The 15,763-nt window shown below is 36.4% G+C and overlaps 1 protein-coding gene across 1 annotated transcript in view; it reads left to right on the forward strand.

Moving 5' to 3' along the window:
- The window catches only part of LOC121383159, a 104,304-nt gene extending 95,307 nt beyond the window's left edge, over positions 1–8,997 (forward strand). The window contains exon 18 of the mRNA XM_041512987.1: positions 8,775–8,997. Coding sequence (XP_041368921.1) covers positions 8,775–8,856 — 82 coding nt within the window. The 3' untranslated portion in view covers positions 8,857–8,997. The remainder of the gene's footprint in view (positions 1–8,774) is intronic.
- Positions 8,998–15,763: the final 6,766 nt, after the last annotated feature.

Genomic DNA, 15,763 nt, shown 5'->3' on the forward strand with positions numbered 1-15,763 from the left:
ATAATTTTGCAATACACACTTAAAGAAGTTAAACTGTGTTTTATTTGATGTAATACAAGTAATTTGCAATCTAATTAAAATTAGCTGCACTATTACATGTGGATATAACAGCAGCCCGTTGGAGCTGATGTCCAGTTGACCTTTCATTCGACCAGTCAAAACCTTACGTGCAAAATCATGCCAGTGATTTGAAAGGAATTTGAAAACATTCGGGATTATGCCGAGGGTATACGAAATAATTCGGGTGAATTACGAAGTATGCCAGAAACTAATTACAATATAACATTTTATATAAAATTTGTTTCAAGACGAAAAAATAAACCGTGATGGTGTAGCAATAAAATCTGTTTATACTAGTATACAATCCAAAGTTTGTTACTGTACTTTCCCCCCTGTTTTTTCAATGTTGAAATAGACCAACAAGTTCGCTTATTGCATAAATAATCTCGCCCGATATTTTTAGAATTTGTATGCTCCCGAATAACGCTATAAAAGGCGAAGTGTAATTGGTCGATATTTAAATTGTTATGTTTAGATGAAATGTCACCTGGACATGCGAGTCAACGCAATGCTGTTAGATCTACTGGCTAGACCCAGTAGAGCTAATTTTAATCAGATTGAGTAAATTGTGTCCTTTTGATGTATGTATATTGTTTTGGTTCTATTATTGGCAAGCCATTTGAGTTGGTATTACACTGTACGTTACACGATGCACAGTTGATGTAATATTTAAATGTGACAAAAGCGGCCATAAAAAAGTTTTTAACTTTGAAAAAATATTGCCCGAATCTGACAAAGGAACATATATTATTAATGACATGAGATATGACACAAAATAAAACAAGTGTCTGTATTTAATATTTGCAACACAAACCATCATAATTTTAATATTTGTCCATAATTTATAAAACATGACCTAACCAGTCATCCATATATTTTTAATTTACAATATGTCTGACACTGTAACTAAAATATTCAGTTATTTGCTTGACATGCAGTGTTTTGCTCTCATAGCAAAAGGATGAACGTTTGTGACTGCATTAATTTGAAGTTTGATTGAAACTTAAATACTTGCCCATAATATATCATAGAACTAAAACAAGAAATACCAAAACAAACCGACCACTCAGCATAAATAATAAAACTGCAAATCCATTGTCGATTACGAAATCAGAATACTATTAGTTCTGACAAACTGAAGCAAAAGTTGGGCTCAGTTCGATAAAATATCAACATGCATCTACCACTCCTTTAATGTACATTTTTAAAATGAAGATGGTTGTGAAGTAATACAATTTCTCCACTGCATAAACAGAGGCCGTAATCCAAACGGAGAAAAAATGGACGGTCTTTTGGTGAAAGTCTGCCAAGTCACAAAGTTATTAGTCCCTGTAATATTTTGGACCTAATCCGATTTGAAAAACAAAATCACACACCAGACATCAATACACCATCTTCTTTGCTGTCCATGGTTCACGTGTCACCATGTACACAGTATATCATTGTACACAAGATATTATGAGCTCGAGCTATGAAGCGAGAGAAAAGCAAAATACCAACGCATCGAGGTAAATGATTTGATGTTTTCTTTGATTTAGTGCCAATTTATGTTGCACAGTAGTATGTGGTTATTTGATAGATAATCTGCCAATAGAGTTATTTCATCGAAAAGCCATATGAAATGATAGATATTTAGTTTGATGAGGCCAAATGTTGGTGTGAACACTCCGTGGTTCCAGGCTCGAGCCAAATAGTAACCACACGGCTATTCTGTTTGAAATTCAACTGATCGGAAGAATCTCAGATGGCATTCGACCACCAAAGGAGTATAAATGTGATAAAAGTCCTTTAAAGTTCAATAGAAAGCATTCTTAAACTCACTACACACTTTGTTTCATTACGTCATATTTTCACCTTATTGGCTTAATCTAGTGAATTTATGTACGTCATATTTTCCAGATATGTCATTCACATGGAATGTAGCAGTAAGTGCCAAGATAATAATCGCTGTCGTGGTAAATAAATAAAAAATAAACTTAACAGTTTTGTAGAATCTAAAGTAGGAAGTAAACAGGAAATGCACTTAGCTACATCTATCGGTAACATGTTTTGTTTGGCAGCACACGTTTTGGTCAGGTCAGGTTAGGTCATGTGGTTCAACGTGCCATGGACACACGTGCCGGTCTTGGCCGGCTCCTCCGTCCAGGATAGGAAAGGGTTGGGGTGGGTGGGAGAAGGGACCGCCTGCACTGGCAGGTGCAAGAGAACACCAACAGCCCGACCGGAGTCGGTAACAGGCGGAGGCACGTTTTGGTACCAAAAGTGAAAACGTGTGAATGCGTCAACCCTTTTTACATTGTAGCTCGGGCCAAATGTAACTCGTATCAGGTCCAGGCCAATTGATCCGGGCTAAAAATGCTAGTGTAAATGTGGTAATTATCTTAGAGACGTTGAGTCTGTATCGCAGAAATGGCATTTTATGTATAAATAAACGCATATTTTCATGCATTGAATGTTGAGTGTATTAGGGTTGGTTCATACATTTGACATAAATAGCGTGAAAAAAAATAATGAAAGCAATTTTACAAACGTTGAACACTACGAATGTATCCAACCGTTTTCTTCTCTAAACCCCGTTCTCACTTGAACGATTTTCTACGCGAATTCCGTGCGACCACCAAATCGTACAGGGCGTGCGGGAGTCGCACGGCAGTATGTTGATGATTCGCACACGTTGTAGGGGTGTCGTGTGTATATTTCGGACATGTCGCATGCCGGTGCGACATTTTTTAAATGTTTAAAATTATCGTACGGCTGTCTCTAGGTTCGCACAGTTCGCATTGGTCGCATAGAGGTTGCAAAGCAGTCGCACGGCAGTATGATAGGTCGCACGGGAGTCGTAAGTGAGTCTTAAGGGAGCCGAGATGTGCGACTCCCAGCGGACCCCCTGCGACTCCCGTGCGACATCCATTAGACTTCCGTGCAACTGTCGTGCAACCTGTGCAACTCTCATGCGAGCCCGGTGCAGAAAGGCAGTCGCATGGCAGTTGCACAAGTGAGACTGCGGGGGGGGGGGGGGGGGGGGGGGGGGGGGGGCCCTAGGTAACGGCTGTACAATCTTTTAGTCGCACCGCAGTTGTACGTAAAATCGTTCAAGTGAGAACTGGGCTATACGATTAAATAGTCGTTTAATTCTTATGACTGAAAAACAGCCGAGTTGGATATAGCTTACATTGGTCAATTCGAAGTACTCGGGTTTATTTTCCTCAAATGACTTTTATAAATAATAATTAAAAAAATCAATTTTTAATTTATTAATTAATTGTTTTATTTATTTTTGTTTGTTCTTTATTTTTATTTATTTATTGTATTACGAAGTATTTTCATATTTTCAAGCAGTACCCTCCTACCACAGTACAAGCATCCTAGTCATGTGTAACCCTGAAGGCTTTTTGCCAGAAAATAATTTGAGGGTAAACAAAACAAACCATAAGTGTCCCTAACTTAGGTAACTTATAGGTTATAGGTTTGTTTTGAAATTCGATATTTTATGTACTTTGAAACAGCAATTGTCTTACTTATCTAAAAGTTATTTTAAAAATAGATTAAATTTTCTGGCGGAAACTCTTTATATCACTCATATATAAATGACCATACTTACCCTTTAAAAATGTACTGTGTTCTTTGTATATAGAGAAATAAATATTTTTTGCATACCTTTCGAAATGTTGCGTTTGTCGTTTGTAGTGTTATTAGACCGTATTGCAAAGGAAAATTCAAGATGGCCACTTTTGTTCAAAATGGGTACCAATATTCCCCCAAATCGCATACAAATGTAAATATATACAAACAATGTACTTTTGTTAGGTTACTAATATTGTCAAAGAAAGCCTGTAAATATAAACTAATTATTTAGTTACAAAAGTGACATAAATGATATATCAAGTCCATCGTCCGCTTTATAATTTTGTTACCCTACCCCCCCCCCCCCCCCCCCCCCCCCCCCCCCCCCCCCCCGCAAACAAAATCCTGTATCTGTCTCTAAGCCACAGCATAGATTAACTCGATTAAAATTGCCATATATAGCTGTATATTATTGCTGATGCTTTTCTGATTTCATACGCCACTGCACTGGCTTGGAGTTTTTATTGAACCCTTAATTCTCACAGTAAGAAGTACAGTTCAGAACACTTCTATCAGGTCGTTTTGGAAGAACGTCTGACATCCCCTCAGACTAGCAACCACACTTAACGAGTCACCTCCATTTGGTCAAAATGCCATTTGGTCGAACACTATAATAAATTGTAGAAATAAATGAGTGAATCGCTAATCACCTGGGCCCCATACCCCGAAGCGATCTTACCACCAAGATCACCTTTAGTCTATAACAACCATGTACTAAGATCGCTTTGTGGAACGTGATCCTGCCTGTTACCTCCATTTGGACCTGTCCACATTTCATTAATATTGTATTATATTAACAATAAAAACATTTGATAAAACTATTAAAAAGCATAAAATTGTAATGAACTTTTAGTGAGAAATACTTAAAGACTAGTTAGTAAGGTTAATTTTATCCGAATTCAATGTTGTTATGTATCCGAATTCAATGTTATGAGTTCCCGAATATACCTCGCGTAATATTACTAAGATGTCCCGAGACATTTCAAACACATACAAAACAAATTGGAGAGATCTGTTTATATTAGTTAATGTAATTGAATATTTTACCTCATTTAATACATGCATTATTACTAAATCAATAAAAACGAATAGACACATGACCATGTAATTTTAAACAAACCCCTTTTCTAAACACACAAACGTCCGAATTGCGCATTATTATATAGGTAATGCTATGGCCTTATCTTTTAGACCAATTGACACTTGAACCACTCGAGAAATAGACGTAATGGGACGACATCCACTTAACCAATGTACTGCAGGCCTTTATTAAAGTCCATCTGCACCCTTTCTAGAGTGGGTGCAGTTTGTTAACTTTTCAATGATGAGCTATATTTAAGCTTGGTAGGCAATTTGTTTTGTGTTCTGCAGTAGGGCATCATGTGTGAATAAAATGGTTTCCATTGCCTTCCCCTTCTGAAAGTTTAACACCGCCTCTATTTCGTCAAAGTGTTCCAGGCTGGACGTGTAGATCATCTGCATCTCCTTTGGTGGAAGGGTCACATGTCACAGCAGGGTAGTAGTTCCATGTATACCAGGCTTTCATTTATTTTTCTCGATGAAATCATAGTGTCACATCATCAAAAGCTTCTTGAAGAAAGGCAGGGCCAGGATTTTCTCTTTAATCGGGATGTCGTATATTATATACCGGTCAACGGTATATACAATGGTGACTGTTTTCTTGCTTTTCTACTGTGGATATTTTTATTGCTGTCCATGATCTACATGTCCTATGCCATTGTAAAGCTATCCGGATTGGGTGCGATTATGGGTGACCCCACATGGAGAATGATTATCCTACAAGATTCGTGTATCCCTGGTTCGAGTGATATTGAGATTTCTCATTTGACAAACATGGGTTATGTCCCAGTCAAGTAGTCGCATACCGAAATGGAAATACTGCGGTTTCAGTATTCATCTTATCAATATGCTTATATAAAAGAGGAGGGAGGATAGTTGGCATCAGTTGTCAGGCTGCTGGTATAAACACGGTCTTAGGAAACTGGGCTGACGTTTAACGTGATCCAAGCAACACCGAGGAATGTGAAAATATTCGTCCGGTCTCCCCTCCATCATCAATGTAAAGAGGGATTTTTTTTTTTTTCATGGGGCTTATATATGAAATGAATGAAAGGGGGGGGGGGGGGGGGGGGGGTTACCGGGTGGATATTTTGCCTAATTTGTACCCAGGATATAGTCCGAACCCATACTATTAAAATCAAAATCAAAATTGTTAGTATAGACTGAACGCCTATCATTTAGTGAATATACCTCTTTCTCGGGATATTGTGAAACTGAAGATGAGCAATAGTTATAATTTGTATCACAGTAGATCTATCATTTCATATGGCCTTCTGATGAATCAGTTTTTGTTAGCAAATAATCTAGCTAGTAATCAGTTAACATTGGTCAACATAAATCTGCACCGGATTTGCAAATTGCAAACAACTTGCGTCGAAGCGTTGTCTCTTGTTTTGCCCTCGCTTCAGAGGTCGCAATATTCTTTGTACAATGATACATTGAGTGCTCTGCCGTTCGAGAGCTAGACGACGTTTGGACGGTTATAATTGCTCTTAGGAAAAGACTTCCGAACGTTCCAGCATGCATGATAATAATATCACTAACCCTTACCCTAAGCCTGAATGAACTAAATGCTGGAACGTTCGGAAGTCTTGCCTCGTCGTGTTTTTTGTTTTGTTAAAAGTGTAGGTGTATTCACCGATACACCTACACTTTTCTCAAAAAGTGGAGGTGTATTACAATACACCTAGACTTTTCATTTAACTACATATTTAAAACAAACAAAAATGATGAATAATACCATGAACGTTTATTGCCATAACTTACATTCAAATCCTATATTTGATGAGCACGTGTTCATTCGAAGAAGTGCACGACAGCGCGTCTGTTACTAACATTTTCCGTCTGATTCAAACTTGCCATGTTCGATTACAACGCATTGTCTTTTAAATCCTTCAACACTTGACTAAAGTTTTTAGGTATCCATATTGGGGGAATGTAGACAAATGTTCCCAATTTTGGTACACATGCCCACCTGTCATACACCTGTATTATACAACACCACGTGTTCTTAGCCGTGTTCGCGGGAATCAGTAGCAGGTAGGACTTTCCTTTGGCACTGTCCCATATAAAGAACATTATAAATACTTAAAATAAATAAAGTTAGGGTTAGGGTTTTTGACAGTGTCAAAGGAAAGTCCTCCCGTACATAAAATGCAGTCAATTTAACAAAACGAACGAAACAAATAAAACAATTCCTTTCGGTCTTGAAAGTTTTTTTTTTTTCTCCCAGACTTCTTTTCACACACTCGACCGTCCGTCACGATTAGCCTTTACAAAATAAGAGAACAATGGCTTCGATTGGTGACACTGTCATTTGCATATAACAAATAATGTTCTCGTAATATTTCAACCAATAGAACAAGCCATCAACAAAAATTGGTTTGGATGATGACATCGTTTGCATATGACAAACTTCAAATTTTATTTTCACAATATTTATAGCATGACACATCTGTTAAAAACATGCAAAGTGCGGAGCTGTAGTTAGCGTGGTAGGGGTATCAGCTACCCCACTCCAGTAAATTCCCAAATCTTTTTTTGAAAAGTAATAATTAAATATGATTTCTAGTTCTACATATCATGAACGGTGTTTTAAACATTAAAAAAATTGTCTCGGAGATGGTATTTTACTTCTTAATTCCTCGACACTGTTCCCATCCTCAAAAAAATGTAACTATGTCCCTGAGTTTTAATACATTCCGATACCAGTACAGCCCTAACGCACAAGGATAAAACTGCACCAAATTGCATTTGCACGTGTGACACGGACAACTGTCAAATAGACCGTTTCAACACTCAGAACAAAATGTGAGGGTCACGACGTCTGGTCCATGTTATTTTCGTTTCACTTTTTATTATTACTTTCTGGTTATTGATAATATTTTCCATAGAACTGATATAGTAATAATTCACTCAACCTAAAGTGGGGTGATAGTTATACCCACACTTACCCGGTGTATCGTTGAATATCCCAACAGTTTTGGTAATGAGAACCTCCGACGTGAAGGCCAAAACTGTAGGGATATTCACCGATCAGTGATTAATAGATGAAATAGAGAATAATACTAATATAATAATAATAATAGTGCTTAACGTTTTTTGTTTGTTTTCTGAACGCTGGGCAGCTTTTAGTGTAAAATCGTTATTGAAATGTTTTTATTTGATGACCGAATGCATACGTCAATTATGGATTGTCACCCAAGTACGTTTGCTTAAATGTCAATAAATCTAGTTCTGTGACATCGATTAATCACACACTTTGATTGCACTGAAAATGTAAGATATATGATCAAGATATGATATGATATGACACAGACACACACACACACACACACACACACACAAACACACACATTAAATCAAACTTACCCCCTTTCTCCTGGTAAGGGAGACGTCACTTGTCCTTTTTCAATTCTAGATTACGGCCTGTAAAACAAAACAAAAGAAAAAACCCAAAACAACCCCCCCCCAAAAAAAAAAAACCCAAACAAAAAACAAACAAACAACAACAACAACACACCCACAAATCCCCCCCCCCAAAAAAAAAACACACAACAACAAACAAACAAACAAACAAACAAAACAAACCCCACAACAACAACAACACAACAACACCAAAAACAAGGTGAGTATATACCGTATACACCGAGTACAAATTCAGATTACAAATCCTTAGGTCTTCTGTAACGGTAAATAAACGTGTAACTTTCAGTGATGTAATATATCTGCACAAAAGCATGAAAAAACAGCAACGAAACAAACAAACAAACACAGCATTTCTGATCCATTTGTTGTTTATTGCTTGACAGCAGTAAACAATTTAACGTGTATGGAGTTTGAAATATCCAAGCTAATCATTTCTTCAAAAACTAAGGACGTTGTGGACGTGGCTCATTTATTTTTAGAAAAAAGAAAAAAGTTATCAATAAGTAGTCTTAATATATACTTTTGTTTTAGAATAACAGTTTAGTAATATTATATTTTTTTTTTTTTTATTTTTTTTACAGTCCGAAGTCATCAAACGACGATTTAAAATCAGGATATGTTCCACCAAAAACACGATATATACCAGGAGGTTCTGGTTCATAAAATTGAGTTACAATATAACCAGTGGCGGATCCAGAAAATCCAGTTAGGGGGCCCCAGTGGCATGAGGTGGAATGCCAAGTGAACTTTTGGGGAGGCTTGGAGGGGGATCGTAATTTTTTTTTTTTTAATATATAATAAAATTATAAGTATCGCAAAATTTGGGGGGGGGGGGGGGGGGGGGGGGGGAGAGGCTAGATCCGCCTCTGATAACTCAAATCGGCAAACACACAGTTCTCTTGAACACATTCAATTAAAACACCAACATTCGTGTCCGAAATTCACATCAGCAGATAACCAGATCGTATCGGCAAAAAAAAGAAGAAAGAAGCAATATGCACCAGGGAAATTAAACTATATGCGCCATTAATGACTTTACTCATAACAGAAAATACTTGGTTGGGTCCAAAACACATAACCAAAGAAAAGAAAAAAATAATTACATCTGTGAAGAAATAAATAGGAAAAATTCACATTTGACATCGGCAAATACATGAATGGCAAGAACAAATACACTAAGTGACATTAACAAAACACACAGATAATGTAAGTAGATACGCAAGTGAATCAACCAATGCATAGATCGTGTCGGCTATTACAACAGATCAATAGAGAATGTCGGATATTGCCTCCAAGAACATCCATTGTAAGGTTTTTAGAAGAACACGTGTCGGAAGCTCCACTAGCAATACAGTGACGGAGGATCTTATTTAAATTAACCATTTGAGATGCGACAGCCATAACCGTTTGTTAATAAAAAAAAAATATATATTATCAATTTATTGTCAAACTTTCCCTTAAGACTGACTATGTACCTTATGTGTATCCCGTCTCTTTGGCAATAAAATGTCAATTATGCTATGTTATTTCGTTATAAGATTGTAGGTGTACACGTGTGTCGGACAAAAAACAGGCTTTACTTTGTTCTTTGTAACCACTTCGTGTTTTGTATATTGTCTGTTGTTCTACATGTAATGCAGTTTTGTTGTTAATGTTATTATTTGGTGTTGTTTCTGTTTGTAACCAGGGTGGGTTCATTTATTGCCAAATAAACTACATCTGTTGGTGACGTACGAATTTACAGTCCTCGCTATAGGCTACTCACTAAAGTCGATACTGGCCCATTTAAAATAAGGTTTAATCTTTTTTGTTCTTTTTTATTTCTTCAGTAATTTCTAGAACCTGTTTTGTTAAATTACTACAATTCAAGTGTGATGAATAAACTATTTACATAAAATAGATGGTGTTATTTTTATATATTTGTTTTATCTCCGATTCATATGGACGTGATGCAACTGCAACAAGGATACAGTCGAAATGGTGTGAAATCAAATTTGTGTAGTCATGTGTGTACTGCTGATAATTTAAGTAAGTTCACGCTCGCACGGACGCATGCACGCACGCACACCCCCCCCCCCCCCCCCCCCCCCCGCGCTGTAAAGTTCAAGCTAGTATTTTAGAGCTTTCAAAGTTGTATAAATTTTAGCGCAACATGAACAAAACAGTTTAGTCCATGAGCCAGACCTCAAAATTTTGAGTTTGAGTACCAAATTGGTGAACCGATCCAACATGGATTTTTAGTTAAGTCTGATATCTGAAGTGTCCGAAATCACTTGGTGGACATTCTGGATAGGTAGCCAAGTGCTATTTTGGCCAAAATCCCACAAATCAGCAAAATGATAATTACTCACGAAATAAATGACCAATGGACATGCAATTTGGCTTATTTTGTTCGATTTATAATTGTGTATTAGCAGATGTATAGCTTTTAATATTTATTTTATAATGTCTTTATCAAAATCAAGGAAATGTATGGGGAAATGACCATTTTCTAAAAAATTTCATGATGCATCTTCAAAAATTATTTACCAATAGTGTTCTCGCTGCTCCATATAAACATCTTTATTGTTTTTTATATATCTTGAAATCTTTTTTATTATTATTATTTTTGATATTATTTTTAAAACTTTGATCGGTACAGCAAAACCAGAATTGCCCGTGAATGTCGGACCGACAACATGAGTCGGCTTGTATTTCGTATGAACTTTTTTGTACCAAATAACGAGAGACAAACTAAGGAGTATGTCTTTCCACAAATTCGACCAACCAACACACAACCATACATCGCCCGCCCCTTTTTGTGGTTTTTATTTTTTATTAATTGTTTTTTGAATGCTGTGTTACCGCGAGGTTTCCTTCCTTTAATTTTTCACCCAACAAGAGCACTGAAGTCTATTTTATATCGAAGCTTCTTCAAGCCAATTCTTTTTAGGTCATCTAGATTGATGTATGAGGCATCCATAAAAACGTTTACATCCAGGGTTTTAGACATGTAAATATGTAGACATTTTAATTACGCTAGATATGACCGGATTTTTTACCAGGAACCTTGTATGTTTATTCTTACTTTCTGTACATGCCAATAGTCTCTTCCAATTTTTTTAACTTACATTTAGGGGGGGGGGGGGGGGGGGGGGGGGGGGGGGGGTGTAAACCCACAGATAGTAGTGTCTATTATAGTTGTTTTTATAGAATTCATCTTTGTTCACGATAGTATGATGGGCTATGTGTAGGATAGTCGACTGGACCTGAGCGTAAAAAACATACCTACGAAGTGCTATATCAGTAAGTACAACGAAGGCGGTCAGCAGTACAGATCAAAAGAGGTGAAGTGATACAAATGGTTGGAAACTGTTAAAACGGCCTTACGTATTATACTGCATTTTGGCACAAATCACACAAATCAGTAAACTTATCATATCTCATTAACAAAATTTTACATAATTCAGGAAATGTAATGACAAAATCTTTGTTGTTTTTCCCCCCAATGTTTTCATGATACATTTTCAAACGTGTTTTGCTATTTTAAATCAGCATGTTGAGGCCAGTTTTCTTTCTAGGTTATCTAGAGTAATTTATGAGGCATCCATAAAAAGAATTACATCGAGTAATTTGGACTATTTTTTAAAATTTCGTAGACATTTACAGGTTTCTATTTACAAGTTTCTCCCTTCTGGTGGATGTAATATATGATATCAGAAAAGTTACTATAGCATACAATATAAAGCGTTTGGAAATATGCAATTCATCCTATTGTAAACAGAATGCTATTCTGCATTTATTTATATTTGTTCCACATTTTATTTATGATTATAGTTTGTCTCAAAATAAATCAAACACAAACAAAACATACATTTTAAATAGTTTCTTATTAAAAGATAGCATCACCAAACTATTAAATTTAATTGAACATGGTTTACTGGAATCTTCATCTGATGGAGGTTGTCTATCAACAGGTTGAGGACCATATCAATATATCATTGGAGAGGGGGTACATTTGAAGGGTCTGTATGGACGTTTAATTCATGGTTATAATCAGAAAATAAAATTCAATAAAATCAATAAAAAAAGATTGCACTAGCTCAGTGCAGACTATATTTGTGGTTGGTTTTATTGTAAAAACATTTCCCATTTATTTCAGAAAGAATGGGACGTGTTGTTGATACCTATGTAGTGTTTATAATATAATGACAGACAAAAAGTGCACTTTGGTTAAAAACATGAATCTTGATACTTATATACCTTGACTCATTACGAAGCATTTCAGATATGGACCCAAGTCAGCAGGAGTTCCTGGTTGCCAGAGAGTATCTCTAAATCCTATCCACTTTTCATGTAGGACATTCTTAATAACTGCATTCATATGTATTGTTCTCACTCAGTTAATCCTAAATTCTAAATAGGTAATGATTTTGCACAAGGAATCTGACAATATTTTTTTTTATCCCATTGACTGACTTCCTTTTCAGTAAGTATTTAATATTTGAAAAAATGCGATATTTACACCTCGGATGCACGATGTTAAATTTTTTATTACTACATTCTGGTCCATCCCGTGTCCTAACGTCGGTACTTAAATGATGTTTTTAAATTAACAACAGCTAATGCAACTAAAATGGGTTAACAATTAGGGTCTCCACGAGTCCAAAATATTGGACTGGAGTACTCGAAGGTCAAACTCGACCCAGACCCGAGTACCCGACACATACATTAGATGATGATGAGATTAAGGAATAAAATAAAATACTAGCATTATGCATCTTAATTCCAGAGCTGAACATGGATGCCAAATCATGCCATTGTATTGCATTTATAAGTGTTGTGACTGACGGACGGTCACGTTATAAAAAGAGAAACTAGCGCATGATCATGTAATGATTGTGTAACATATATTGTTGATTATCTACTGCTGAAATTATTGTCCTGCATTATCCATTGTATTGTAGTTGCTCATTGTATTCAACCTTGTACGGGGTCCTTGGGTTTGGACGTGTGGTGTGCGTGGTGAGGTGAGGATCACACCATGGTGGGTTCGACTGCGCAATCGGTCACTGTGATGGATCTCGGTTACTGCGTGGGCTTCACTTCAGGCTCTTGGGCTGCACGGAAATCCTATACACAACCAGGGACTTAGGCTTTGTCTTGGCGCATTTAGAACATCTCCTGTAGAGAGTTTATACGTTGATGCACACGAACCTTGTTTGGGTGCTAGACGTGCCAAGCTTTCTCTGCAGTATGCTGCCAATTTAAATCTTTAGCAAAACATCCAGCACATTATGTGGTGTTTGATAACAAATATATGAAGTTGTTTGATGCAAGGCTAAATGCTATTCGTACATTTGGTCTTTGCATTAAGCGTTTTTTGTCGCTTTCCAACATTGATTTATCAGACACTTTGGAAACTCCTTCATATTTTGTTTTACCACCATAGTGTATTACACCACCTAAATTTGTGTTTGGTCTTTCGCATCTGCAGAAAGATCGGACAGATGCTGTTGTTTATAAACAGTTTTTCATGGAAATTTAGGACAAGTACCGTGATTACATTCCTGTGTATACAGATGGATCATGGGATGGGAATTCTGTGGCTTGTGCTACAGTCTTTCCATCAGACACTATCATTTCCATGAGACTGCCTGACTCGGCATCAATCTTTAGTGCTGAACTTTGGGCAGTCATTAAAGCCTTAGAAGAAATTAAAGATTCAATAGCATCCAAATTTATTATTTTTACTGACTCACTTTCGTGTCTCCAAGCTTTACGTAATATGAAGCTGGACCATCCCTTAATTGGGATAGTGATACGAAAGTGTGTCTTTTATCCATTGCCAATAAAGTTATTGTATTTTGTTGGGTGCCCAGCCATGTTGGCATCAGGGGTAATGAAATAGCAGATTCAGCTGCCAAGTCTGCTTTGGATTTGCCTCATGCCAGGGTTGGTGTACCTTATACTGATTTAAAAAATAATATCAACAAATTTACCTTTTCGACTTGACAATATGATTGGGACGGTGAGGTTGCGAACAAGCTTCATGCTATCAAGCCGGTCTTGGGAGAGTGGCAGTCCTCCTATAGACAGTGCAGGAATGATGAGGTAGTCTTGTGTCGTGCCCGCATCGGTCATACTTATTTGACCCATTCATTTATTTTGAAGAAGGATCCTCCACCTCAGTGTGAGCGTTGTCAGTGTCTTCTGACGGTACGCCACATTTTGGTGGAGTGTCCTCATCTCAAAGAGACTCGAAAAGATATATTTGGAGAAACAAATGTGATGTAATCATTTCGATTCCATCCAGAATTTGTATTACAATTTTTACGCGATACTGAATTTTACTCTAAATTGTAATTTTATATATCTGCGATATTTGTATTTTTTGCACAGTTCTTTACACTGTGTTTTAACTTAACTGTTGAATTTTTATATTGATGTTGATCATCACATTGTTGTTGCATTTACCATAGTTTGACACCCAATAGCCGATGTATTTTTCGTGCTGGGGTGTCGTTAAACATTCATTCATTCATTCATTCATTCATTCTACCTTGTACGGGTACTCGAGTCCTGTTAACGGACTCGAGTCTTGCTTGACTCGACCCGTGCTCGAGTACTCGTGGAGACCCTATACAATCGAACCATAATATATTTTTCTGTCTAGTTTGCTTAAAAATTTGCGTTAATCACAAGTGATTATTTGAAGCAACACTAAATTTTATAAGTTTTATAGTTGACGACATTGCAATTTTACCGATCAAAATAAGTGTCAAATTACACGAATTTCCTAATTCATCGCTGATATCAAATCTGAACACTATTACTTGTCATTTATTGTTCAATTATTTCTGTTGATTGTCAAAGTTCACAAATTGTGTTTATAACACTTTTGCTTGACGCTTCTTTGACTTGTCCTTGTAATACATCAGCTAAAATGGCGACAGCTGCCAAAGTAAGAAAGTAACAATAAATGAATGCCGGCGATTCTGCAGAAATAATAAAATACCATGTGCTTGAAAACTGGCGAAATATATCTATAAGTAAGATTAATTGTTACTTTATCAATTACTAAAAGTCTATCCAAAAAAAAAAAAAAAAAAAAAAAAAAAAAAAAAAATCACTAACAATATCCTCCTACAAAAATATTTTTATTTGTAAATAATTTCAGTTTGGTTTCACGTAAGAAGAAAATTAAAAGTTTTTTGTTGTGTTTTTTTTTTTGGAGGGGGGGGGGGGGGGGGGGGGGGGAGAGAGTATTGTTTTGTTATTTTCAAAACACTTTTAGTTTTCTTCTTAGTCAAACCAAACTGAAATTAATTACCAAAAAACCCAAAACACCCCAACATTTTCGTAGATTGGTGTGGCCATTACAAAATAATATTATATACATATATATGGCGCCATTCAACAATTATGTAACGCTTTAAAGTCCATGCCATGTTGTTATCAATTACGATACTCTCCCACTTTTAATTACGAATATATATTCCTCACATCTGCCGAGACAGAAATCATGGAAAAACATTACAATGACACAGATTGTAACCATGTCATCTATATCGACTTCGCCAAGATCTCC

Source organism: Gigantopelta aegis, chromosome 10, assembly GCF_016097555.1.
Source record: "Gigantopelta aegis isolate Gae_Host chromosome 10, Gae_host_genome, whole genome shotgun sequence".
Classification (NCBI taxonomy): Eukaryota; Metazoa; Mollusca; class Gastropoda; order Neomphalida; family Peltospiridae; genus Gigantopelta; species Gigantopelta aegis.